Source organism: Cervus elaphus, chromosome 5, assembly GCF_910594005.1.
Source record: "Cervus elaphus chromosome 5, mCerEla1.1, whole genome shotgun sequence".
Classification (NCBI taxonomy): Eukaryota; Metazoa; Chordata; class Mammalia; order Artiodactyla; family Cervidae; genus Cervus; species Cervus elaphus.
Genome location: NC_057819.1, coordinates 120,248,592 through 120,275,734, shown reverse-complemented (window position 1 = coordinate 120,275,734; position 27,143 = coordinate 120,248,592). Strand labels below are relative to the sequence as shown.

At 58.6% G+C, this 27,143-nt stretch overlaps 2 protein-coding genes and 1 non-coding gene across 7 annotated transcripts in view; all 3 read left to right on the top strand.

Moving 5' to 3' along the window:
• The window catches only part of SCN4A (sodium voltage-gated channel alpha subunit 4), a 52,281-nt gene extending 36,636 nt beyond the window's left edge, over positions 1-15,645 (top strand). For all 4 annotated transcript variants that reach the window (XM_043905028.1, XM_043905029.1, XM_043905026.1 and 1 more), the window contains 11 exons: positions 3,438-3,926; positions 5,553-5,685; positions 6,334-6,488; positions 7,002-7,175; positions 7,290-7,412; positions 8,848-9,126; positions 9,410-9,463; positions 9,666-9,803; positions 10,334-10,438; positions 11,088-11,358; positions 12,388-15,645. In XM_043905028.1, the coding sequence (XP_043760963.1) occupies positions 3,438-3,926; positions 5,553-5,685; positions 6,334-6,488; positions 7,002-7,175; positions 7,290-7,412; positions 8,848-9,126; positions 9,410-9,463; positions 9,666-9,803; positions 10,334-10,438; positions 11,088-11,358; positions 12,388-13,613 (3,147 nt within the window). In that variant the 3' untranslated portion in view covers positions 13,614-15,645. The remainder of the gene's footprint in view (positions 1-3,437; positions 3,927-5,552; positions 5,686-6,333; positions 6,489-7,001; positions 7,176-7,289; positions 7,413-8,847; positions 9,127-9,409; positions 9,464-9,665; positions 9,804-10,333; positions 10,439-11,087; positions 11,359-12,387) is intronic.
• Positions 11,660-11,732, top strand: TRNAR-CCU. Its single transcript has one exon. It is a non-coding gene; the product is annotated as a tRNA-Arg (tRNA).
• Positions 15,646-20,149: 4,504 nt separating the features above from the next.
• On the top strand, positions 20,150-23,654 carry CD79B (CD79b molecule). 2 transcript variants are annotated; one of them, XM_043905025.1, is made up of 6 exons: positions 20,150-20,301; positions 20,947-20,997; positions 21,977-22,288; positions 22,539-22,657; positions 22,896-22,937; positions 23,062-23,654. In XM_043905025.1, the coding sequence occupies exons 1-6, from the start codon at positions 20,235-20,237 to the stop codon at positions 23,158-23,160; spliced, it is 690 nt and encodes a 229-aa protein (XP_043760960.1). In that variant the 5' UTR covers positions 20,150-20,234; the 3' UTR covers positions 23,161-23,654. The 2 variants fall into 2 exon arrangements, with proteins under 2 accessions (XP_043760960.1, XP_043760959.1); XM_043905024.1 differs by having other exon boundaries at positions 20,944-20,997.
• Positions 23,655-27,143: the final 3,489 nt, after the last annotated feature.

Genomic DNA, 27,143 nt, shown 5'->3' with positions numbered 1-27,143 from the left:
CCCAGGCCCCCCTGCATTGGGAGCTCGGAGTCTTAACCATTGGAGCACCAGGGAGGTCCCAGGGATGTGCTGTCTTATCTCTATTTTGTAGATAAGAAAGCAGAGGCTCAGGGGGGTTCCTTAGAGACCTGTGCAGGATTTGAACCCAAGCAGTCAGGTCCCAGAATGCAGAAGCACTGCACGGCATTGCCTCTGTGTGTGCCCCCGCGCCTCCCAACACACACACACACACACACACACACACACACACACACACCCTGACGCCCTTCCCAGGCCCAGCTCTGCAGCTCTCCCACTTTGCTCAAAGGGAGCGGAGCGGCCCGGGGAGGCGCGCTGCCAGCTCCTTGGGCACTGGCCCCGCCTACCACCCTCCCAGGCCTCATGGAAGCAAGTGTCTGCCAGAGGGCACGGGGCGCCCTGCCAGGGAGGGTGGGGACCCAGGTCCCCAGTGTCCATGGCACTCAAGTACTTCCTTGGGAGTGAAGAAGAGGAAATGACCAAGTCATAGGGAACGCACCCGTTGGAGCCCACCCCTGGGGAACCTAATGTCCATCCCCCTTCCCTAATTTAACCCACCCCCCATGCCTTGCCTGGGGCGGCTATTTCTGTCCCAGGCAGGAGCCGTGTGCAAACCCTGGTGACCCAGAGAGCAGCTAATTCCCATCTCAGATGTGTTTCTGGCAACTGGACACCTCCCCCCAGAGAGGGAAAGAAAGACCAGTATGTTGTGGTGGGGGGCAAAGGCAGGACAGTAGCCGAAAGGCGTGGTGACGGAGCGAATCCCCCAGCATGTTGCCCCAGAGAGAGAAGACGAACAACACGTAATAGATACATATATTTTTTAAAAATTTTCTGCTGCAGTTCATATTTATTTATTCTTAATTGGAAGATAATTGCTTTACAATGTTGCATTGGTTTCTTCCGTATGACAATGTGAATCAGCTTTAAGTATACATATATCCCCTCCCTCTTGAAACTCCCTCCCTGTATTTAAAGATATGTCAACATGATAGTTAAGACAATGACAAAAAGACCTTAGAGGACACTGGTGAAAGCCAGACAGATTCATGTGTACGACCCTCCCTTGGTCACTCAGGTAATTGGTTCCAAGACCCCCTGTGTGTTAGTTGCTCAGTTGTGTTGACCACATGGACTATAGCCCGCCAGGCTCCTCTGTCCATGGAGTTCTCCAGGCAAGAATACTGGGGTGGGTAGCCATTCCCTTCTCCAGGGGATCTTCCCAACCCAGGGATCAAACCCGGGTTTCCTACATTGCAGGCAGATTCTTTACCATCTGAGCCACCAGGGAAGCCCCCAAGACCCCTTGCAGATACCAAAATCTGGGGATACTCAAATCCTATAGAAAATGATGTAGTGCAGTTGACCCTACTTCTTCCAAGTCCAGTCACACACTCAGCCCCACCCTGAGGCCCCCAGAATAAGACCTGCCTCTGGTTGACAGGAGAGAGGACCGCCGCCGCCTCAGTCAGGCTGCACCATCCTCCTCACTGTCCTGAGAGGTGGGTTGGTGGAAGACAAGGCCATTGCATTGCACAGCCGCTGGGGTGGCCATTCACACTGTAGTCTAAATAAATGATGTCCTCTAAAGTTGTGCAGGGCTTTCCAGGTAGTGTCAGCGGTAAAGAATCCACCGGCCAATGCAGGAGATGCAAGAGACTTGGGTTCAATCTCTGAGTTGGGAATGTCCCCTGGAGTAGGAAATGGCAACCCACTCCAGTATTTTTGCAAGGGAAATCCCATGGACAGAGGAACCTGGCGGGCTACAGTCCATGGGGGTCGCAAAGAGTTGGCTATGACTGATCACACACACACACACACACACACACACACACACACACATAAAGTTGTGCAATGACAGGAAACCTGGATTCTAGTTCTGAATGTGCTGTGTGTCCTCAGGCAAGTCACTCCACCTCTCTGGGAGAACTCAGGCTCCTCATTCATAAAATGCAGAGCTGGCCTCAGAGTTCATCGCACTCCTCCTTCTACCGTGTAAAACCTTCTATTACTGCACAGATAACAGCCGACACATTTTGAACGCCTACTGTGCGCTCTGGTTGTATTGACCTTTCAATCCTCACAACAACAGTGCAAGGAGGTTGGTACTGGAATCTATCACCATTGTACAGATAAGGAAACAGAGGCACGAGGCGGTGATAGGACTTGCCTCAGAACACACAGCTAATGAACTGGGGTTCAAAGCCAAGCCACATGATTTCAAAGCCTGTGACCCCCAGTCTCTACTTTGTGCAAACCCATTGCGCTGTATTTGCCTGATCAAATGTCTGTCTCTAGGCTGGGAGCAAACTGAGGCCAGTCATTCCTGCAGATGGTGGGAGGGGCTCAGTAAATATCCACCAAAAAACAAAGCTGAGGGAGGTAGACCAGTAGCCTCTTACGTCCCTTTCAGTGGGGATAGGAGAAGAGCTCCAGTAGAGCAGGGAACCCCGGGGGAAGAAAAGGGAGTGAGCCGAGGTCGATCAGACGTCCTTCCACAGCAACAGGGCACATACATCTCAGTACTGGGAACTTCATGTGGCACTAGTGGTAAAGAATCCGCATGCCAACGTAGGAAACGCAGGAGACATGGGTTCGATCCCTGGGTCAGGAAGATCTCCTGGAGGGGGAAATGGCAACCCAATCCTGTCCAGCATTCTTGCCTGGAGAATCCCACGGCCAGAGGAATCGGGTTGGCTGCAGTCCATGGGGTCGAAAAGAGTCGGACATGACTGAGGACACACAAGCATGTATCAGGAGCCCATGGGCTATTAAAAGTCCCACTTACAAGACAAGAGATAAGGCTCAAAATTTTCAGGCTCCCAATAAGTCCTGGAAGCTTGGAGACGTGAGCTCTAGTTTTTGATCTGCATCCCCTAGCAGTGGAAGTGGAGGACAGAGTCATAGAAGAGTCCCTGTCACCCAATGGGCCTCCTCAAACCCTGCCTCCGCCATGGTCAGCAGAGTCCTCTCTTGTGCCCAAGCCTCAGTTTCCTTATCTGTAAAGTGGGCATGACGGTAGCACTCAGCTCCACAAGCCGTCTTGAGGGTTCTGTTAGGTGCTGTGGTTGCTGTTTAGTCACTCAGTCGTGTCCAACCATTTGAAACCCCAAGGACTGTAGCCCATCAGCCTCCTTTGTCCATGGAATTCTCCAGACAAGCATAATTGGAGTGGGTAGCCATTCCCTTCTCCAGGGAATCTTCCCGACCCAGGGATCGAACCCAGGTCTACCGCATTGCAGGCAGATTCTTTACCATCTGAGCCAGCAGGGAAGCCCTCTCTTAGATGACGCCCCTCTTTAATGCCCACCGTGAGGTAGGTCTGGCTTGGAGGCCCGAGGACCCTCACATGGCCTGAAGGTGGCACACTCGGGGCCCCGCAGCTGAGCTCGGGCTCCCCTTCCCCTCCTGCTCTCCAGGTCTTGAACCTGTTCTTGGCCCTGCTGCTCAGCTCCTTCAGTGCTGACAGCCTGGCGGCCTCGGATGAGGATGGCGAGATGAACAACCTGCAGATTGCCATCGCTCGCATCACGTGGGGCATCGGCTTCGCCAAAGCCTTCCTCGTGGGGCTGCTCCATGGCAAAGTCCTGAGCCCCAAGGTTATCATGCTCAGCCTCGGAAGCATCGGCGAGGCTGGGGAGGCTGGCGAAGCTCCGGAGAGTGCCCCTGAGGACGAGAAGAAGGAGCCTCCGCCCGAGGAGGATGGCAAGGACCTCAAGAAGGACAACCACATCCTGAACCACATGGGCCTGGCTGACGGCCCTCCCCCCAGCATCGAGTTGGACCACCTCAACTTTATCAACAACCCCTACCTGACCATCCACGTGCCCATCGCCTCCGAGGAGTCTGACCTGGAGATGCCCACAGAGGAGGAAACCGACACCTTCTCTGAGCCTGAGGATGTCAAGGTAAGCCCGTAGCAAGGCCCGGACCCAGGGGCAGGGAGTCAGACAGAGGTTGCTCTGCGTTTGTATGTGACCTTGAACATGGCACACAGCCTCTCCAAGCCTCAGTTTCTCCATCTGTAAGGTGGGGGTAATGGTACCTGCCTTGTGGTGTTACTGTGAGCATTAGATGAGATGCTGTGTGCAGAGCAGCTCTGTGAATGCTGACTTATAAACACCATTATTATGACCCGCTCCCCCTGTCTGAACACCCTCGGCCTCTTCCCTGCACTCCTGCCCCGCAGCGCCACCTGGGTCCCCTCTCACCAGCAGGTGGCGCTGTGTGATAGCATATTTTCACCTGAGACGCCTAAATCCAGGGCTGGAACCCAAGAGGCCTCTCTTAACCCTGCCCAGGGGTTCAAGAAGCCCCTACCAAGTTCTTGCTATTATCATCTATTTCTGTGTAGACCCCCACTGGTGGTGGGGGGGACCCGGTCCCAACTTCCCAGCGTGGGCCAGAGTGCCAGGTCTGGGCTGGGGACGCTGAGGAGAGGGGGTCAGGGGTCCAGTGGGATGGAGCTGAAGGAGAACTGGAGAGCTGGGCCCCAGCCTCAGCTGGACCCCTGAGGCCCACCCCCCGCCTCTCCCCTGGGAGAGGTTGCCCCCAGAAGCTCAGGCTGAGCCCCTTGCCCACCCTGCAGCTCCATCAGGGGAAGGATCAGCACGTAAGCTAGGGCAGGGCCCCCTGCCCACCCCCACCCTGGCAGCGTGGGCCCAGCAGTCACCAGAGCCTGAATAAACTTTGCCCTGAAAGCTCTTGACTCCTTATTCCCCCCAAATACGTGGCATGCTAACTTACCAGGGAGCCGAGTGCCTGCCAAGCTATAAATACCCCGGGAAACGTGGCACCAACCTCGGTATGAGGAGTGGGGGTGGAGGAGGGCCGGACAGCAGCAGGGCCAAGGCGCTGGGGACTCTGGAGGGGGCAGGCACAGCTCCCGAGGGGCAGTGGGAGGTGGGGGGCACAGGCAGGGCCAGTGGCTCAGTGGGCATCTGGCCCGACCTAATGGCCCGTGCCTCAGTTTCCCTTTCTGTCAACTGGGCACCAGGCCCTCCCTTTCTGGCCACCATTCTGACAGCTGCCCCCTGCCCGCACCCCGCCACCCTCTCCATTTTCCTTTCCAGGGGCCTCACCCCAGCCATGAAGGGGGCCCCTTGAGGAGTGGAGGCTGGGCCAGGAGGAGGTGAGGGAGGTCTGGCCAGGCTGGAGTACCAGCCCCTGCCCCAACCCTTTCTGGATTCCCCCATCCTTCCTGGATTCCTCAGCGGAACAGAGGATAGGAAGGCTCAGACCTTGCTCCATCCTGACTCCTTCCCTCCCTAGCCAGCATCTCAGGGCCTCTTCAAATCCAAGTGCCCCGAGGTCAGGGCCAAGGCCTGGATTCTTCTGCACAGACCCAGGTGCTGGCTCCACAATCCAGGGCTATATGAATGAATGAATCTGTGAATGAATGAGTCTGCTCCACCTCCCCCACCCCCACTTCCCTTTCTCCCTACTGGGCCCTCCCCTCAGGGCTCCCATCTAGACCCCCTCTGCCCCACCTGGAGGGAGGATCCAGGGGTCACGTGACCCTATGGCCTCCGCAGAAGCCGCTGCAGCCCCTGGACGGGAACTCCTCCGTCTGCAGCACTGCCGACTACAAGCCCCCCGAGGACGACCCCGAGGAGCAGGCCGAGGACAACCCCGATGGGGAGCAGCCAGAGGAGTGCTTCACCGAGGGTGAGGGCCAGCCCGCCGGGGTGCCTCCCCCAGCCCGGCAGACCCTGGAAGGGGCAGGCCAGGCCAGGGCCCAAGGCGAGCCTCAGCTCACCGTCTCCTTGTGGATGGCTTGGGGACAGGCGAGTCACCAAAAGCAGGCAGGGCCTTCTTCCTCCGATGATGCCCTGCCCTTCCACACCCTGGAGAATGCGACCCCGGGAAGGGGTGTCAGAGCAGATGCCTCTGAGCCCCCGCCCCCTCTGACCCCTGCCGAGTGTGCCGTGGGCGACAGTCCCAGCAGCCCGTGGGCTACCGCACAGAATCCCTGTAGAGCCCTGGGTATGGCCGGCACTCAGCACTAGCTTCTCTAGGGCTGTCCTCCTCAGCTTCATCTTCCAGAGAGAGGCCTGCCTGGCCCTTCAGGAACATTCTTTGCCCAGAGGGTTTGGGCTGTGCAGAGTGAAGGCTGCCTGGGGAACGTGGAGGAGGATGGGGACCACTGACAGCCATGGAACCTGCATGGGTGGCCCGCACCCCTGTTCTCTGGCGTGTCTCTGCATGCAGTCCGGGGGGGGAGGGGGCACATCCTGGGAGAGGGAGGGGAGAAACGGGCTGATCATGCTCCTCAGGCAGCCCGTGACGGGTGCCCCCGCCGCCTTCCCTCCCCAGCCTGCGTGCAGCGCTTTCCCTTCCTCTACGTGGACATCTCCCAGGGTCGAGGGAAAAAGTGGTGGACCCTCCGCAGGGCCTGCTTCAAGATCGTCGAGCACAACTGGTTCGAGACCTTCATTGTCTTCATGATCCTGCTCAGCAGTGGGGCCTTGGTAGGCACCGCCCTGGGGGCTGGGCAGGGGCAGGGGCAGGGGTCAGGCCGGAAGTAGGCTGTCCCAGGGCTCCCTCCTTTCCGCATCGTGGGAGGGACACTTGCTGGACAGGCCCAAACCCAGAGAGCCCTAAAGAACTCAGTGCTTCCAGGGTGTGTGGCAGACTGTGCTCATTTTCACGAAGAGGCAGATGGGCTCTGACTCCATGTGCCTCCCTGGCTGACAGGTCCCGACCAGGGAGCAGGTGGGAAGGGAATGTGGGCTCAGGGGGGCCAACCTGTGTCACAGCGAACCCCCCTGCAGGTTAGTGAGCATTCCTGTCATTAGGTCTGGGGAAGGGGAGCTGAGGGGCTTCCCCCCACCAGGAACTCCCCCGTTCACCCCCATGATGGGCGTGGGGAGTCTGCCCCCGCACCTGACCCCAGTGCCAGACCCCTGGGAACCAGCAGCCTTAGGGATGTGGCTGCTGCCCCAGCCTCCGGGCCCTGGCCACCCACCTGCTGGTGCCCCCAGGCCTTCGAGGACATCCACATCGAGCAGCGGCGAGTCATCCGCACCATCCTGGAGTACGCCGACAAGGTCTTCACCTACATCTTCATCCTGGAGATGCTGCTCAAGTGGGTGGCCTACGGCTTCAAGGTGTACTTCACCAATGCCTGGTGCTGGCTCGACTTCCTCATCGTGGACGTGAGTCCGTCCCACCCCGCCCGGCCCCACCGCCCACTCTGGAGCCAGATCCAGAGGCCTTCCCCTTGGGGCCGAGGCCCCGCGCTCCCTGACCACCCGCCCTCCCGTTTGCAGGTCTCCATCATCAGCCTGGTGGCCAACTGGCTGGGCTACTCGGAGCTGGGACCCATCAAATCCCTGCGGACGCTGAGGGCCCTGCGCCCCCTGAGGGCCTTGTCTCGATTTGAGGGCATGAGGGTGGGTGTCAAGGGGGACTGTGAGTAGGGCTAAGAATTGGGGGAGCAGCCACAGCTTGGAAGGGGGCTGGGGGCGTGTCTGTACTCTGGCCACCACCGGGAGTCCAGGTCTGTGGGGCCCCCCGGCAGCTGATGGCAAAAGGAGAAGGGGGTGGCAGGGGATGAGATGGTTAGGTAGCATCACTGACTCAATGGACATGAATTTGGGCAAACTCTGGGAGGTGGTGGAGGACAGACGAGCCTGGCGGGCTACCGTCCACGAGGTCGCAAAGAGTCGGACCCGACTGAGCAACAACAACAACAAAAGTCACCCCCACACACCAGCCCAGGTGCCCGTGCCTGCCCTCAGCCCCCTCCGTCACTCCTCTCTGCCACCACCAGGGGGCAGCAGAGGCTGCAGCCGCCCCCAGGAGGGGCCTGAGGGCACCCAGGCAGGAGGAGAGGAAGGAGGTCTGTGGGTTTATAGGTGACTCTCCCCAGCCTCAGACTGGGGCCCCCCAGGGCTCCGAGCCTGCCCATCCTTCCCTCAGGCCCTTGAGGGCGGAAGTGACAGGTAAATACAGGGTTCAGGCAAGACCAAGGGGACTTCCCCGACCAGAGGTGGAAGTAGGGGTTCTGTTAAGAGCAAGGCCTATTCTGGGGGCGGGGACAGACTTCCATGAAGCAGACGGTTGCAGGTCAGCAGGGCACTCAGCCTGGGGTCTCCCATGCAAGAGCCCGGCCCAGCCAGGGACCCCTCCCCACTGGGGGAAAATGACCTGGCCGTGGCCGCAGAGCTGGTTGGTGACCCAGACAGGAATAGAATTGCCCTGGGCATCACCCGGCTTCACCACTCACTTGGTCTGGAGGTCATGAAACTCCTTCTCCTTGAAAACAGATAATTCTCAGATTCAGCTCAGCCGGAAACAATGAGGTTGGCCTGTGTGGCCAGGGCTGGCTGGGCACAGAGCTCCAGTCCCCAAGGTTCCTGCTGCTTCAAAGGCCCCGTTCTTTTCTGGGTCTTTGTCTCTAATCCTGTGAGCAGATGAGCCGGGGGGCCAGGTCACGGGGACTGAGTTTCCTATGGGGGCCGAGGAAAGAGTGTTTGTCTCCTGCCTGGTGACCCGTGGCCAGGCTGCTTCCAGAGAAGCCCAGCTCCCCACCCTGGGCTGTTGGCTCCAGCGAAGCAGAGAGCCCTCTTCAGCCAGCAGGCCGGCAACCCCCTACCCCAGCTCCCTGCTCCCACCACCCCCCACCCCCACAAAAAGCCCAGTAGACTTCTCCTGCAGGCCTGGTTCATTGAGATCAGCCCTCCTCCAGGAAGTCTTCCCTGCCTGGCCCCCCTGGTTGGTGTGGGTGGGGAGCCCTCTCCCAGAGGAGACTGGGTGATGCCCCCAACCCTGCTGCCTGGGAGAGGATCTGGCAGTGACTCCCTCCTCCCCACCGCCGGCCCCCAGGTGGTGGTGAATGCCCTGCTGGGAGCCATCCCCTCCATCATGAACGTGCTGCTTGTCTGCCTCATCTTCTGGCTCATCTTCAGCATCATGGGCGTCAACCTATTTGCCGGCAAGTTCTACTACTGCATCAACACCACCACCTCCGAGCGGTTCGAAATCACCGAGGTCAACAACAAGTCCGAGTGTGAAAGCCTGATGCACACGGGCCAGGTCCGCTGGCTCAACATCAAGGTCAACTACGACAACGTGGGTCTGGGCTACCTCTCCCTCTTGCAGGTGGTGAGTGTGACGTGCGGCCCCTGCATGAGGCGGGGGTGGAGATGCCCCTGGAATCTCACTGGGACTGAGCCCACGGCCACTCCTCGTTAGGGAACCCCCCACCCGCTTCCAGGGCTGGAGGACCCAGAGGTCGTGTCCATACCTGTCTGTATTTTGATGCCTGCCCAGTGGGACTCGGAGCAGACAGCTTCTGGGGTGGACCATGCCGGAGCGGGGAGGGAAACTCATGGATGGTGGAAGCAGGGAGTAGCCCCTCCCCTCACACCCAACCACACTCTCGCAGGCCACCTTCAAGGGCTGGATGGACATCATGTATGCCGCCGTGGACTCCCGGGAGGTGAGTGGGGGTCCCCGAGATGTGGCCGGTGAGTGAGCCGGGGGAAAGGACTCAGATCCATCCCCACCCCATGCCGCCTCCTCGGGAGCCCCCGAGACCCCACCGCCTACAGGGGTAGATGGGCCCACAGTGGGACAGGGAGCAGGCAGCGTGTGCCCCCTGCCCAGCCCGCACACCTGCCCCTGTCCTGTGACCGCTACAGAAGGAAGAGCAGCCAATGTACGAGGTGAACCTCTACATGTACCTCTATTTCGTCATCTTCATCATCTTCGGCTCCTTCTTCACCCTCAACCTCTTCATTGGCGTCATCATCGACAACTTCAACCAGCAGAAGAAGAAGATGAGTATCTAGCCCTCCTTCCCCCCGGGTCCTCCCCTCACTGGGCTCCCTCCTCCCACCCCATTTGTATGTTCCACTCCTTCCTTCGTATGTTCACAAACGCTATCTGCGCACCTGATCGAGGCAGTGAGCCTGGGTTCTGATCCCATCAGGTGACTTTGAACCAGTGATGGGGCCGCTGAGAAGCTCGGTTTCCTTCTGTACAAAATGAGGTTCATGCTGCCTGCTTTGCTGGCTCATTCTGAGGACCCAGTGAAATACTGATGGAAGGTGGCCCAAAATGGGCCATGAGGACTGTGCCAGCCCCTTCCTTCTGTCTGTCACCCACCCGCCCCTTCTCTAGACCCCTCCGTCCCCTTCCCTGCCTCCTTCAACCCCCATCTCTGGCCCCCCAAGCAGGCCTCCTTCCCTCTTCCCACCAAGCCCCCCGGCTGGGATGGGGGGCGCTTTACAGGTGATGTCTGAGGTAGGGAAGTCCTGGAAGCTGAGGAGGGAGACCCTCCAACCTTACGGGCCCCATCCCATTGTACTTTGGAGGGAAAGACATCTTCATGACAGAGGAACAGAAGAAATACTATAACGCCATGAAGAAGCTTGGCTCCAAGAAGCCTCAGAAGCCAATTCCCCGGCCCCAGGTACCAGCCCTCCGGGCCCCTCCACCTACAGCCCATATGAGGCTCCTGCCTAAGGGGGCCCTGTTGGGGGTGGGGATGCAAAAGGCAGCCTGCTCTCTGCCCACCAGGCTGTGTCCCTGGTGTGAGGCTGGGGCCCCCTGCAGGAAGGTGAGGCACTCCTGCTGTGAGGGGCGCCTCTCCATAAAGACACACTTCATGTGCAGGCAGCAGTGGCCTGATAAACTCGGCACTGGTTTACCCCTTGCCCAGCCCTGCACAGCACCCCCGGTGTCCATTCAGCTCCCTAGCTGGTGGCCTCTGGGGGCAAGGGGAGGAAGAGGATGTCCAGACAGCTCCCCCAGTGAGCAACCACTTCGGGAGAAGGATGAGGGGTTGCTGAGGGCCCTTAATTCGGCAGGAAGTTCCCAGAGAGAGGAAGGAGGCCCATAGACCCCACAGAATGGCCCGTTTCCGTGGGTCTCCCCGCCTCCCGCGGCCCCGGCCAACTCCACCACAGGCCCTAATGCCTTCTTTCTCTCTCCCTTTCTCTCCCCACTCCCCATACTCTTGTGTCGTGTCCTCTCACACCTCCTGCCGGTCCACGTCCTGCTCTGACCACTGCCCCCGACACCCACCCGCCCGCCTCCCCGCACTCCCACCCCTGCTGTAGAACAAGATCCAGGGCCTGGTGTACGACCTGGTGACAAAGCAGGCGTTTGACATCACGATCATGATCCTCATCTGCCTCAACATGGTCACCATGATGGTGGAGACGGACGACCAGAGCCAGCTCAAGGTGGACATCCTGTACAACATCAACATGGTCTTCATCATCATCTTCACGGGCGAGTGCGTGCTCAAGATGTTGGCCCTGCGCCAGTACTACTTCACCGTCGGCTGGAATATCTTCGACTTCGTGGTTGTCATCCTGTCCATTGTGGGTGAGCAGGGCCAGGCTGGGCTGAGTCATTCGGGAAGGCCCGGGGTCCCCATCCTCGTGTCCACATGCACACCTGCTCATGCACTTGGTATGCTTTTACACAGACACAGACACACACACACACACCTGCGTATGTACCCAGTGTCTACACTAAATGCACAGAAGCACATACGGTGGGTTCCCAGGCAGCCTGTTACCCATGCACACATGACCACAGCTCCAGAAGCATTCACCTGACCTGGAGATGCACGTTCAGGTGCCCACGTGCTTCGGGAAAAACATAAGAAGATGGTTCCAGGATTTCCCTGGTGGCCCTGTGGCTAAGACTCTGCACTCCTGATGCAGTGGTCCCAGGTTCGATCCCTGGTCAGGGAACTAGATCCCACATGCCACAGCTAAAGATCCCACATGTCACAACTGAGACCCATCTCAGCCGAATAAATAAACTTTAAAAACAGAAGAAGAAGAAGATGGTTCTAGGAGCCTTACACACAGGAGAGGTGTGTGTAATTATGACAGTAACTAGCTATCATTTATCCATCACTTGCAGTTTGCCTGACACTAGGCCATGCACTTCACAGTATTAGCTCAGTAATTGTTCCTAACAAATGTCTTGAGACTGGGACTGTTGTCGCCTCCATCTTACAGATGAAGAAACTGAGTCACAAACCAGGTAGGCGACATGCCCATAGTCACACACCCAGAGCTGTCCTCCCTGTCCCTCCCATCCATGGCGTCTGTGAACAGCCTTGGCAATGGGCCTTACCCACCCTTCCATCCACTTTGGCACATCCCACCTCCACCCGGCTGCGTCGGGGCAGAGATGGAGCCTGGGGCCCCAAGAGCCCTGGGAGAGTCTAACGGGTCAGGCCACTCGGGCTGTACACTGAGCGATGAGTTTCTACTGCTCCTTCCTGGGGTAGACGAGCCCAGCACACCATGCTCCCTGGAGCTGCGCCTACCCCCTGCTCCCCGACCCTACCGCCCACTCCCAGGGCAGCAGTGCTTCCTCACTGCTTCCTCCCTGCAGGCCTGGCGCTCTCCGATCTGATCCAGAAATACTTCGTGTCACCCACGCTGTTCCGTGTGATCCGCCTGGCGCGGATCGGGCGGGTCCTGCGGCTGATCCGCGGGGCCAAGGGCATCCGGACACTGCTCTTCGCGCTCATGATGTCACTGCCCGCCCTCTTCAACATCGGCCTCCTCCTCTTCCTGGTCATGTTCATCTACTCCATCTTCGGCATGTCCAACTTCGCCTACGTCAAGAAGGAGGCGGGCATCGACGACATGTTTAACTTCGAGACCTTTGGCAACAGTATCATCTGCCTCTTTGAGATCACCACGTCGGCCGGCTGGGACGGGCTCCTCAACCCCATCCTCAACAGCGGGCCCCCCGACTGTGACCCCGACCTGGAAAACCCGGGCACCAGCGTCCGGGGCGACTGTGGCAACCCCTCCATCGGCATCTGCTTCTTCTGCAGCTACATCATCATTTCCTTCCTCATCGTGGTCAACATGTACATTGCCATCATCCTGGAGAACTTCAACGTGGCCACGGAGGAGAGCAGCGAGCCTCTCGGGGAGGATGACTTTGAGATGTTCTATGAGACGTGGGAGAAGTTCGACCCCGACGCCACGCAGTTCATCGACTACAGCCGCCTCTCTGACTTCGTGGACACCCTGCAGGAGCCGCTGAGGATCGCCAAGCCCAACAAGATCAAGCTCATCACAATGGACCTACCCATGGTGCCGGGGGACAAGATACACTGCCTGGATATCCTCTTTGCCCTGACCAAAGAGGTCCTGGGCGACTCCGGGGAGATGGATGCCCTCAAGGAGACCATGGAGGAGAAGTTCATGGCTGCCAACCCCTCCAAGGTCTCCTACGAGCCCATCACCACCACACTCAAGAGGAAGCATGAGGAAGTGTGCGCCATCAAGATCCAGAGGGCCTACCGCCGGCATCTGCTGCAGCGCTCCATGAAGCAGGCCTCCTACATGTACCGCCACAACCATGACGGCGGTGGGGATGGGGCCCCCGAGAAGGAGGGGCTGATCGCCGACACCATGAGCAAGATGTACGGCCCCGACAACGGGGACAGCGGTGTGCCGAGCAAAGAGGAGGAGAGGGGCTCCACAGGGGACCCCGGACCTGCCATGGGGCTCAGGCCCGTTAGACCCTCCGACGCACCCCTCCCTCCTGCCCCGCCCCCGGGGCAGACGGTGCGCCCAGGGGTCAAAGAGTCTCTCGTCTAGCAGGTGGTGGTGAGGTGGCACAGCCCCGAAGCACCCCCTGGGTGCCTGCCGCTGAGGGAGCTAGGGCTCTGCATCTGGGACTGACCCAGCTCCCTGTTGGGGACGGGCTTTGTCCATGCTGGGCTGTCACCCAGGCCGTGGAAGGGGGAACTGTACCTGAAGTCTCCACTCTGGGCTGAGGCCGCTGCCTCCGCGATATTTACCTTCAAGTTGCTCTCACCTCCTCATGGGCCATGCTGCCCTCCTCACAGACCCGGGGGAGGTCAGAACATCAGCGTCTCTGCCCCTGACTCGGGAGGAGCCGGCCTGTGATGGAGGGGTTGGCTGCCCTCCTGCCCCCAGAGTCTTAAGGGCCACTGACCTCTCCACAGGCAGTGGCTCAGGCCTCCAGCTCCCTCTGGGACAAGGAAGTCTTAACCTCAGTGAGAGCAGACACCTGAGCCCAGGGCCTGCCACCCTGTCCGGCCTCTGGGATGTGGCTCACCCTGCCTACTCAGGAATTCTCAGGAGAAGGAAAACATCCCTGGTTCGGAAATGGCTCCACATACCCGGTGGTGGGGGTGGGGTAGGAGGGCCACTGGATGCTGAGACATTGGGCTGGGTTGTGGCCCTTGAATCTTTTCCTGATTCATCCATTGCCCAGGCCCCTCAGCTCCCTGGCTGGCCCCTGGGAGAAGAGCAGAAGGGAAGATTCCCCTTGGGAATTATCTCTTTCTAGAAAGCATGATGGGGTGGGTAGCACGGGTTGGATCCCACCAGTGTATCGCTAAGCTGGGGGCTTCCTTGGCCTGAGCACCCCATCTGGGGTGGGGTCGGGGTCCCTGGGGCTTGGGAAGAAGATTCCCTCCCTACCCCCTGCCTTCCTCCCTCCTCCATCAGCACCACTTGGGCTCCTGGCAGCCTCCCCAGCCCCAGGGTCCCCTCCTCACCCCCCGTCACACCCTTCTCTTCCTCTTGCCCCATCCTTCCTCCCCTCCTCAAAGTGATCCTAAGAATGTTCTAGCTGAGCTCACGTTCGAGATTTCAACACTGAGGCGGGCACCGCTCACCCGGCTCAGGCCCAAGCGGTGCTTCTGTTGGCACCACTGATCTGGGCTCCCGAGGATAGACAGAGGCTGAGCTTGGAGGAGGGGGTGAGACGCCGGCTGGGGGTCACTGGATTTACTCACCTGTGTGTGTGTGTGTGTGAGTCTGTGGACCACTGTGGCCCATAGAACCTGCATATGCATTTGTCTACGTGTATATCCGTGTGCCTGTGTGTCAGCGTGCCCTGGAGTGCTTAACCAGTGGGTATGCGCGTGTCTTCTCTGTCGGCCCGTCCGTGGAAGCATCCTTGTGCTATGAGTGTGTATGTGAGTGTGAACACACATGGTCAGGTTTGCACATTGAGCCCCCCACCCCACCCCCGTTGAGCTCAGTTCCTCTTCTTTTTCTTGTTTCTCGTGAACAGTTTGATTAAAACTCAGGAAGCAGCAAAACCTCCAAACAACATGTGTGTGTGTGTTGCGTGCACGCCCACAGGCCGGACCCTTCCTTTCTGTCTGCCCCGCTTGCCAGCCTCCCGGCCGCTCTGCTCGGGCATTCCTTTCTCTCACCACCGTGAGGCCACCCTCTGCCTTCTCTGCTTCTCTTCCTCACACCCACTGCCCAGCCCCACTCCCCGGCCCGGCCTGGGTCCTCTCTGGAAGGAGGCCCCTGCTCCTTCCATCTCTTCCTGCAGCAGTTCCGGCTCTTTCTTCAGAAGTTCCTCCAGGGGTCAGCCTCCTCTCTGACCAGCACCCTGCCCACGTCCTTTCCTTCCTCCTCCTTGGGGCCCGGATGAGTGTGGCCCCAGAGCCTCAGCCTCTGTTGGACTGAACTCTCTCCACTGGGCTGGGTGCAGAGCCAGCGTGGCTGAACGGGGTCCAGGCCTCCTCCCCCTGCAGACCCACGGCCATTGCACCTTGTCTGGGTGGAACAGGCCCAAGCCAGGCCAGCAGAAGGCTCCTTTGTACAGTTCTTATAATAAACCTCCCGGTGCCTCGGACGGGTACGCTTTTGCCTTCTGTGCCTCTGTGTGCGGACATCGATGGGAGCTGAGGGCGACAAGAAGGGCTGGGGGGATTGAAAAATGGGGAAGCCTTGGGGAGCTACCAGGAATTGGGGAGGGCAGGATAAGAAGGGTCCCAGCTCCCTCCTCTGGCTCAGTCTGGCTGTCTCCTGCCCTCTCCAAAAGGAGGCTGGAACCCAGCCTCGTAGCTGGTGTCCAAGAGGCCAGGTGAGGTCAGGAGTCGGTCCCTCAACCCTGCCCTCCCCGCTTACAGGCAGCACCACACTGCCTTTCCCTGCCCACAACAGCACCCAGGAAATAGGTGTTGGGGCCCATGTGCCCAGACCCTCTCTGGAAGCCCCCATCACTTCTCTGCCTCACCTGAGGCCTGTGGGTCCACGGTGTGGCCCTTCCCTTTCCTGAGGCCCAATCCCCCCCCCACCCCCAGATGCTGCCTCTGGTCCCAGAAGACCCAGCATCCCATGGACCTATGACAAAGAGAAACATTATGTAGTGAGCTCAGGCCACAATCCCAGTGAGCGAAATGTAAGTTTAGATTTAATTTTGCTTTCTGACAGCCAGGGCTGTATTCCTCTAAACTAGTAAATACTTAGTCCCTTTCAAGATTTCTGTATCCCCCTTTTCTGAGTCCTGAGGTTACATGGCTCCCCTGGGGCTGGGGAGGGGCACCCACAGGCCACCCCAACCTCCCTCAGCCGTGTCCTAGAGCCCCTTCCCACCCTGTGGATGGATGTCTTTGCCTGAGGGGGTGGGGTACCAGCAGGGTTCTCTGAGCCCCCATGGGGGTGCTGAACCCCTTCTCAGAGGTCGGGAAAGCTCCTTCTCTCTTTAAGTTTCTCCAAACCTCAGTTGGGGCGGTCTCTGTCCCTCAAGGACAGGAGAGCTTGAGAGTGCCCCGAACTGTTTCCCCTGATCCTTGAATGGTGGAAGAAAAAGGTAAAATCCTGGGTGATAAATGTAACTGAGGTTCCTATTCAGAACCATGTCCCTCCCCCAGATATCAGTGCTACTCACCGCCTCCTGAGGGTAGACTGTGCCTCCACCTACATCACGATGCACTTCAGATACAAGAGGCCCTTCAAGGCTCACGACTGCCCTGCAAAGGACAGGTGGCTCAGTGGTAAAAAATCCACCTGCTAACGCAGGAGACGCAGGTTCGATCCCTGGGTCAGGAAGATCCCCTTGAGGAGGAAATGGCAACCTCTCTCCGGTATTCTTGCCTGGGAAATCCCATGGACAGAGAAGCTTGGCAGATTACAGTCCAGGGGGCCTCAAAGAGTCCTACACAACTAAGCCCCTGAGCACACACAGAGAAGGTTTTATTACAGTTATTTGTATTTTGCCTAAAGGGTAAACTTGGTCTCTGAGAGGTTAAGAATGGGTGTTGCTTAATTGGGGTGCTGTTGGCAGGTGAGGCAGGGAAATTCTGCCCCTCCCACTGGTGTGTCTTCACTGCCCCTGGCCCAGGAATGCCAGTGGTGACCATGGCCATGGCCCTGGAGGGGGCTGCCCTTATAGCTCAGTCGGTAAAGAATCTGCCTGAAATGCAGGAGACTCGGCTTCAATTCCTGGGTCAGGAAGACCTCCTGGAGAGGGAAATGGCAACCCACTTCAGTATTATTGCTTGGAGAATCCCATGGCCAGAGGAGCGTGGCGGGCTACAGTCCACGGGGTTGCAAAGGATTGGACACAACTTAGCAACAAAACCACCATGGCCCTGGAAGGGCTTCTCTGGTAGCTCAGAGGGTAAGGAATCTGCCCACAATACGGGAGAGCCGGGTTCGCCTCAATCTCTCGGCCCTGGAGCACTTCCAGGGCTCTCAGTGTGGGGCAGGACCACCCTTTGTTGAGACTCGCCAGGTAACGGGGTGGCGGGGGGAGGCTTCCCAGCTGGTGTCCTGCAGAGTTAGGAGTCAAACCAGCATTCTCCTTGTTGTTTTCAGATGTATGTCCTGTGACTTGGCTTGGTTTCTCTTATTTGTCTATTTATTTCAGGCTGTACTGGGTCTTCGTTGCTGTGCAAGAGCTTTCTCTAGTTGTGGCAAGCAGGGGGTGCTCCTCCTCACAGGTCACAGGCTCCTCATTGCAGCGGCTCCTCTTGTTGCAGAGCCCGGGCCCTAGGCGTGCGCGCTCAGTAACTACTCAAACCTGCATCCTTCTGAGCCTGCCCGCCCTGATCACAACGCGCTGAGCAGAGTCGGGGAGGAAGGGCTAGGGGAGGGGCAGAGGTCATTCTTTTCATACTGAGGCTCTGCCCTCCCCCCACTTCCCGGGGATGCTGGGGGGTCCCTGCCCTCTTGCTTTCCCTAACCCCGAGCTCCTTGTCCATTCTCCCTACACCCCCATCTCTTGTTTTGATGCTGTCTTCCTGGAAAGGTGGGGTGGGAGCTGCCAGATGTCGGGGTGTACAGCCCAGGGCAGCCGGGGGCAGAGGCGGAGGTGGGCTTACGAGGCCTCCTGTTCCAGGAAAGAAAAAGCGTCACAAGCCTCGGAAGGAGCTCAATGCTGTTGTCACTGCGGACGGAACAGCACGGCCCCACCTGTGACAAATAACCCTGCAGACGGTGGGGCCCCCACCCCCTCCTGAAAATAGATCCCTGCCTGGCATGAATGGGAATGAGGTCCAAAGGACACATCTGCATTGCTGCCCACAGGAGATGCAGACGTGTGTATGTCTGGAGGGTACCCACTGCACCCCCCAACCTCCATGGCCCCCCAGAGGCGCCCTGGGCCACGGGCCAGCTCCCAAACAGCCTCACACCCTACAACTCGGCAGTACACCGATGTTGGCAGCTACACGCGCACACACACACACACACACACACACACACACACACGGGTGCACCCCAACCTTTTTCCACCTTCCTCCCAAATTTGGGGGCCACCAGCCCCAAAGCTAACCAAGTCCTCCATCACCAGGAGGTGCTTGGCTAAAGGGAAAGACCCCTGGATTTCCCCCCATTCCTCTGGGGGAGTCTCCAACCACCAACCCCCTCCCAGCACCAGGGGCTCGTGGTCTCCATGCTGACCTCAGGTGATGTTTATATTCCTGGGCTGTTTGTTCTGTCAATGGAACATGCAACACCTTTTCAGAGAAATGTTTTTCTCTTTGTTTGGAACATCTGGAACCAGCAAGAACATCTGGGACTGCCGGGAGCAGCTGTTTCTCGGATGGAACCTGAACTCCCCTGTCCCCACTTCCCACAGCTCCAGTCCCAACCTGTGCTCCTCGGGTGGGGGATGGGGGGTGCCATTGTACCAGGTGAGGCCTATGCCCAGGACTGAGGGGGCCAGCACCCAGACCTTTGCCTTCTTCACCAGCAACCCTGGCCTGGGTGGTGGGTCCATGTCTCCCAGAACTCAGACCTGCCAGCAGCACAGGCTATTTGAAAACTAGCGGGTGGTGAAGAGAATGAGATGTGGGCAGAGGATACAGGATTCAGCATCTTCTTTCCCCTCCCGGGGGGTGAAGGAAGAGACAGAGCAAGGGGCCAAGAGAGAGTAAAGAAGATGCCATAATACATAAAACTCAAGAACTCAGCTGTGGGGCTGAGGGATGCACGCCTGCCAAGGACAGCTGTGCAAGTTGTGCACTGCACAAGGGCACCTCCCCCCCGAGACCCCAAGGGATGAGAGCTGTGTCTGATCCGGGGTCAGGGGCACATAGTTCAGCTTAGACAAGCTCCTAGACTCTGAGGTTCCATCCACCGCTCTACTGACGGATGAGAAAAAGCCAGAGAGACTTTCTGTTTCAGAACTTGCAGGCTCCCCCAGACCAGCCTCTTGTCTTCCACTCCAGACCCCTGGAGCTGTGGATAACACTTCTGTGCCCTGAGAGTCCACTGATTGCTAAGTGGTGGGTTTTCTGTAAGCCATCAACACCTAAGTCCACCGTCTTTGGCTCCCAGCAAACTCCCACCAAATGAGGGAGGAGGGGCCTCTTACCAGAGCCAGGACCAAATCTTCTCCCAAGTGGCTGCCGCTCTTGGCCTGTTCTTGCTCAAGAGCCTCTGTGGCTCCCTTCCTACACAAGGTCAAACCTCCATCAACTGCCAACATGGCCACCTGCACTACAGTCAAGTGGCTGGGCTCTGGGTCCATAACTGTCCCTCCAGCACTCCTACCCCATCCTTTCTGGGTGCCCTTCTTAATGAAGGGTGCAAGTTGGTCCAGGGTGGAAGGACTGTGCCCACATCCATCCAAAGGACCCATGTAGATTCAGTTAAGTGCCTGGGACTCTGGACTACGAGGCTGACAGGCCCCAAGACTTGACTTTGGGGGTTGGGATGGGGCCTCAGGGGCCCCTGCCTTCCAGGGGCATCCACCGCAGACCCCAGCCGCAGTGCCCGAGCCGGGGTGACCCTTGGGTCTTAGCGGCACAGCTGACAAGAGAGCCTGCCCTCCCCCAGGGTCCCCAGAGAGCTGGTGCCTCCCCTGGGTCCCAATTTGCATGGCAGGAAGGGGCCTGGTGGGGAAGAGGCGGGGAGGAGGCAGACTGTAGCCCAGGCAGTTACACGTTTTCCCCCAGGAGCCTGCGTTGTCACGGGCTTGGGGCTGGAGACAGGGTGAGCATGGCGGGGCCAGCGTTGATTCCCGGGCTCAACAAGTGGCTGGTGCTGGGCCTGCTGCTCCTTTCAGGTACTGCTCAAGGGGCCCGGAGGCCCCCTGGTTTCGCTCTCTCCACGGGTCTGTCTCCTGCTCTCGCCTCCTCTGCCTTCCGTCTCTCACTTTTGGTGCCTCCCGTCTCCCTCTGACAGCTCTGGGGACCCGGTCTGTGGGAATCCGCCAGGCTGAGGGGCTGGTGGGCTCCGGAGTCTGCGGCCCCCAGCCCTTCTCCAGCCCAGAGCCGGTCGGGCTGAGCTGGGGATGAGGGGCTGGTGGCTCTGGCCTCGGAGAAAAGCTAGGCCGGGGAGGAAGAAAGGACAGAGGGTAGTTCACCCCCAGGTGCTGCAGGGCGCTGTCGGGGAGGCAGTGGAGAGGCCTCCCCCCACCAGACCTGGCACAGGCCTGCTCCCCAGACGGCGGCGGCGCCCTGGTCTGGAAGGCGGTAGAGCCCTCCAGGCGTGACTTCTTCCCTCTCGTCTCATCCAGGAGCCCGCTCAAAGGCCGAGGGCTGAAGTGGGGCTGGGAATCAGATCCTCCTGTGACCCCACCCCGCTCTAGTCTCTCCAGGGCAGGGGTCTTGGAGCTGATGTCCTGGGGGGAGGAAGTGAGTCTGGGAATGCAGGGGCGGGGCGGCCAACTCCGAGGGACCAGCCCCGCCCACTTCCTCCCACCCAGCAGGTGAGATGGTGCTGGCGACCAAAACAGAGGACCTGCTCCGGGATCCCAAAGGTCAGCAACTTCCCCTGAACCTTCCGGGAGCAAGTATGTCTGTGTCCAACGGGGTGGGGTCACTGTCTGCAAGCTGCCCACGGTCGCCCCAGCGCCCTGGCCCCCTTGAGCTCTCCCCACCCATCCCCAGGCCTCCTGAGGGTCTGTCTCCCTTTGTAAGACCGCTCTAAAGTTCCTCCAACCCCTACTCCTCCAACGTCACCCACATCAAACATGAGCCCCAACGATCAGGGAGGAGGGGATCCCACTGGGGACTCAGGCCTGGGCTGTCTGGCCGGGGAGCTGGGCTTAGCCCCAGCAGGAGCCTGCAACCTTGGGGGCCCCCCCGACAGGATGCAGGAGCTTAGGGGTTCCTAGGGCACCCCTGACTGGGGACCAAGCAGGAGGGAGGCTTCCTGGGGCAGATGGGTGGTGGGGAGTGTGGCAATCTGAGAAAGGCGTAGGAATATAAAGAGGAGCAGGACCACACGGAAGGGGTGACAAGGGAGACATGGGCAGGGGACTGACGCGGGCGCCTTGGCTGCCAGGCTGAGGATTTGCGGGGTCCCCCTGAGGACTGGGGGCTGGTGTGGGCAGTCCAGGGCAGGGAGAGATGAGAGCACCAGGCCAGGTGAGAGGCTGTCCTGGGGGCCCTCTGGCCTCAGAGGGTGAGGCCTGCAGCAGGCTGCTATAATGGGCATGGAAAGGCATTGGAAGGTTCCAGGCCCTTCTAAAGGAAAATCAAATGGGGAGAGTGGGCCATCAGGAAGGGGCGGGGTCCAGCGGTTTGGCCTGCGGCTCCTCACATGGCTCAGTTCCCCTACACCTCTGCCTCATGACTGTGCCACACTCTGAGAAGCAAGGATAAGCCAGGAGACCAAGCCAGGGGTCAGCGCTGCCCAGGACAGGGGCCATGGTTGTGGGTTGGGGAGGACCGTGGTCAGGCTGGTGGTCCAGAAGGCAAGGAGCAGGATTTTGATCCCAGCCCTGACACCCACAGGAAACACTTGTTCCTGGATCTGGCAGCAACCACGGTTCGTGGCCAAGAAACGGGGCTCCACAGTGGAGATCAGGTGCCTCCTGGAGGAGAAGGGCAACGTGACCTGGTTCTGGAAGCCAAAGCTGGACTCAGCAGCCCAGCCAGTTTCCCTGAGGGATGGCCGCATCCTCCAGACCCGTAACACCTCCGAGGCCGTTCTCACCATCGTAGGCGTCCAGTTTCAGGACAATGGCGTCTACTTCTGCGTGCAGCAGTGCACCAAAGGGGCCCTGAGGACAGAGCATGGCTGTGGCACTGAGCTCCGGGTCATGGGTGTGTGCAGGGCCCGCCCCCCACCCCCCTACCCCCCACCAGACAGGGAGAGCGTGGGGTGCTCCTGGAGCCCCGCCAACACCCACCCCACCCCAGCCCTCCACCAGCAGGAGAGAGGGCCACACAGTGTGGGATGGCTGTGACCCCGGGGACCTGGGAGAGCCGCGGAGAAGCAGGTCCTGAGGGGTCCGGGCCCAAAGCGGGGACCCATCCCACCCAGCCTCACCACCTCCACCCCACCTCCTCCCAGGGTTCAGCACTTTGGCCCAGCTGAAGCGGCGGAACACACTGAAAGATGGCATCATCATGATCCAGACCCTGCTTATCATTCTCTTCATCATCGTTCCCATCTTCCTGCTGCTGGACAAGGTGACCGTGGGGGCCGGCCAGACACCGGCAGGGTCTCCGTCTCCCCAGCCCCAGAGCCCACCCGCTGACTCACCCATTCAAACACGCCCTCATTCATCAGCTGTTCTTGCAGAGTGGCCCTCAACCCTGACCCTTCACCCTTCACCCAAGGCCAATCTCCCTGGCCCTCCCCAGCCTGGCCCAGCAGTGGATGGGGTCAGGGAAGCTAACACTCTGCTCTCCATCCCTCTCCCACCAGGATGACAGCAAGGCCGGGATGGAGGAAGATCACACCTATGAGGTAAGGGGCAAGGTGGACCCCCCATATCCCTGGAAGCTCCGAGGGCCGAGGAGGGCAGTCAGAGGCACCATCCGTGTGCGGCCAGGGGAGTGTTCAAGGCCTGAGCTCTGTTTCCTGTCTCCAGGGCCTGGACATTGACCAGACAGCCACTTACGAAGACATAGTGACTCTGCGGACAGGGGAGGTGAAGTGGTCGGTGGGTGAGCACCCAGGCCAGGAGTGAGGGGCCGGCCCTCCCCACACTCCTGGGCACAGCCCGCTGGGCCCTCAATGACTTCTTCAGAGCCGTCCCCCCCTTTTTCCCTGGACCCCCGTCAGCCTCCAAAGCTGGACAACCAGACCCACCTGCCCCTCCAGCCCTCTCTCACCGAAGGGACTGGCGCAGAAGGGCTGCAGGGCAGTGATTAGGAGCAAGGGGGCCCTCGGGGGCTAGACTGGACCCCGCCTTCCGGGGGTGCTATGTGAGGGGTCCATGCCCTGTGAAGATCAGGGAAAGCAGAGACTTGTCTGGAACCTGCAAGTGGACTCAGAGCAGCCCGGCTTCTCTGGAGAGCCGGGGCAGGGTCACGGCCCACCCCAAGTGGCCGCAGACAGGCCGCGAGAGCTTCTTCCCTCTCCCATTCTCTCCTGCTCTCTCCCGCCCTTCCCCACCCCAGGGGGCTGCTGGCCTTGAGCACTTTCCCCCGTGGAATAAACAGTGTGTCTTGAGAAACCACACACAGGCTTGTGACATCTATGGTTCTGGGATGGATAAGGGTATCTGTTTGGGCACAAACGTTTGGGCACCCACGGGCCTGAGGGCGGGGAGGTCCAGCTTAGCTCATGTCCGGTTCACTCTGAAGGCCTGGTTGGGACCTGTGGTCATGTCCACTTTCTTTTCCCGCTCTGACACTTAGCGGGACCCCGAACAGCAGAGAAGGTCTGACTGGACTGGTCTTTCTCCTTGGTGGGGGATGCCTGCATCCTGCTTCCTCTTCAGCTGACAAGCAGCGCTTGAGTCCTGCTCTCAGGACTCAAGGGTCTCAGCCCTAGAGGAGCTACCCTCCTCTACCCACCCCAGTCCTCTTGTTCTTCAAGGTCCTCCACCTACAGGAAGCCTTCCCAAAACACCCCTGCCCTTGCCTGATCACTGTTTGGACGCCGTCCTCCACAGCTCTGGTGTAGCTACAACTTTGCATTGCCCGGCTTGGCCTCGTTCTCCAGTCAAACTAGAAGCTCCCTGAGGGCAGGGCTTCCCCTGCCTCTAATACACACCTCCTGTCCTCCACCAAGCCTGGAGATATGTATATATATTTTTTCTTACGAACTTTGACTTAAACTTTTCACAGTCAAAAATTGTTCTTTGTCATCCAATAAATGTATAGGTATGGATATGATTTTGGTCAAACAAACTATGAGATGCTGGAGATGTGTGTGTGTGTGTGTGTGTGCGTATCTTTTTTTTTTTTTTTCATTTGACCCAGAGCTATGCAAGAGAGATTCCTAAATCAAGAGGCCTTGTGGCAGGGAAGCCTGGGGATTCTTAGTCAGGTAACCCCTTCAGACTTTCTGGCTAAAATCAGAGGTAAAACAATCCCCAGCCCGCCTGCTGCGGGAATGACTGGGAGCAGCTCAGGGCTGGGAGCTGAAGTGCAGCGAACCTCGGTGTGCAGAGCCAGGCTGAGCTCCACTTCCTGTTGACCTTGGGGGGACCATGCTCTGGATTTGCCACTTACGCTCTGGATTCAGGTTGTAGAAACCCCTGCCCTCAGGGAGCCGCCAGTTTAATTGGAGAATCAAGGTCAGCATAGGGAGCAATGAGTCAGAGCAGCTCCACCGGGAATTGCAGGTGAGGCAGGCAGGTGGCCAAGGACCCCACGCCTGGGGTAAAGGTCCATCTCTGCTTTGATCAGCAGTGACCACACTGAGCCAGGCCGGGGCTGGGCCTGGCCGGGCCTCCTCCCTCCCTGGTCTCTGGGCTGCCAGAGGAAACGCACTTGTTTTGGCATCTGCCTCCACTGAACTGGAGCTCTTCCTCTCCTGCTGCTTTGCATAGTGGGGCTAATTCTGTCCTCGACCTCCACCAGGGACCCTGGGCAGCCGGCTGGGGGTGGGACGGAGTCTTCACTTCTCCCCCCCAGGCAGGGTCTCCCCCTGCTCGGGGCTGCCCTCAGTCTGGGGAGGCCTTGGCTTTTTTTTGAAAGACAATTAAATATCTTTGAATAACTGTTTTCCTAATGCTTTGAGGTACTGTTGACAGAGAGTCATCTGAGCAGGGAGGCCTGCCTTGTCCACCAGACACCCCCAAAGGGCACTGATTTCATGGTTTTGATGTAGACGCCCTCAATGGCCTGTTCTTCTGTTTTAGAGGCTTTTACACTATGGGTGTCCCCAAGTCTGTCCTATGCGGCCCTGGCCCCCAGAACTGACAGGCAGTGGAAACAAAGCTGAGTGATGCTGGTGGAAGTGATAATTATCTCAGATCTCAGTTGCTTTTTCTACAAAATGGGAATCATAAAAATTGTCCAAAGGAAAGGAATTGGACCAGATGCTGGTTTTCAGAAAATTATCCTACAGTAAAGTTTTCTTGTTGTGAATTTTAGCACGTGTACAGATTTGAATAACCACCACCATATCCAAAATACAAAACATGAATCAGATTCTCTCACTGGGTCCCCCAGATTTTTATATATGGAGCATCTCTTCACTGCCAATAAGATTTTATGGCGCGCCTCCGTATTCCTTTACATGATCTTTCCCCAGCATAACCCTGGAAAGGGACAGCTTCATCCTCACTTTACAAAAGAGGAAATCGAGGCCCAGGGAGATGATTACCATAATTGGCCACAAGTCACACACAGACCTTCAGACTCCAAGTGTGGCATTCTTTCCACTACTTCACAGCTGCCTCCCCTGAAGGACTTTGCAGCTCAGAGGCTTTGAGCCAGAGGAGGAGGAGGAGGGCCATCAGGAGAGAACCCTGGGACAGCTTTGTCCTGGGGAACCATCTCCAAACGTGTCCCCTTGTTCATGAGTCCCGAAGGCCCCGCTCCTTCCTAAGAGGCCCGGATGTCGGGCTGCTCCTCAGCCTTCCTCCTCCCAGAATGCAGCCCGAGGCCCCCTTGGTGGGCACATGCCCCGCTGCCCACTGGGGGAATCCAGCCCAGTCCCCCGGGGGCCTGGTGGAAGCACAAGTTGGTTCCTCCTCCGTTTTAGCTTGACTTCCGGCCCCTGTCTGCAGGTGCTGCTAGGCCAGGGGTGCTCTGGCCAGAGGGTTTGGGTGTTTTTCCAGCAGAATCAGAGATGAGAGAAAAACAAAACTCGGAAAGCTGAGACTGTCTGGGTGTCCCTGGCCCCCTCCCCCGAGCAGAGGTGCAGCCTAGCTGGGTCTTCTGTGAAAGGCCTCAGAGGACATTCAGCCCCGGGGGAGTGGGGGTGGGGGGCTCGGGGCTCCTGCGCAGTGCTCTGCCCTCGGCAGGCAACCTCGGCAGCTGGATTCAGAGTCCATACAACTGTGAAATTTCTGGATTTGTCTCTGCTCTCCACGCTGCTGCACCTGGTCACGGCATCCTCGGGAACCGCTATTGACTCAGATACAAACAAAAACCAAAACCAACCCAGCCCGTCCATCGGGGAGACCTCGGCGGCCCTCTCCTGGCCCAGGGCCTTTACTTGGAAACTTGGTGACTCTACAGAGAACACAAAACAGCAAGCCTGAACCCTGAATTCAGAGTGTAGTTTGTTAAAACACATTTATTCAAATCCTAATGCACTTTTCAAAGAATAATAATAAAAGACGTTGTTCTCGTCGGCCCTAAGATCACTTTCTCACGTGGCAGGAGTGGGCGGCCAGACGCCTCGTGAGGTCCCGTTTGGGGCTCAGGTTCTGCGAGCTGTGGGTCTACTGAACATCTGTGTGCTTGCCCTCAGCATATGCATGCCACCCCGTCCCCTTTTTACATTTGAATTTGTTCAGGTGTGTATTGCTGTGTGTTGCAAGATCCCACGTTATCATTTTTTCCACACTTGTTATGCGAAGTTCATTCTACAGACACAGCGTGGCCTGCCTGGCCATTCCTGGCCGGGGGGATATTTGAGTTCCTTTCCTTGACACTGTCCTTCCATCCATTCAATCCACTTGGCGGATGCTTGTTGAGTTTCCTGGGCCTGGGAATATGGTTCCAGCTGCCGAGTCCCTCCCCTCTCCCCAGAGCTATACTCTCACCT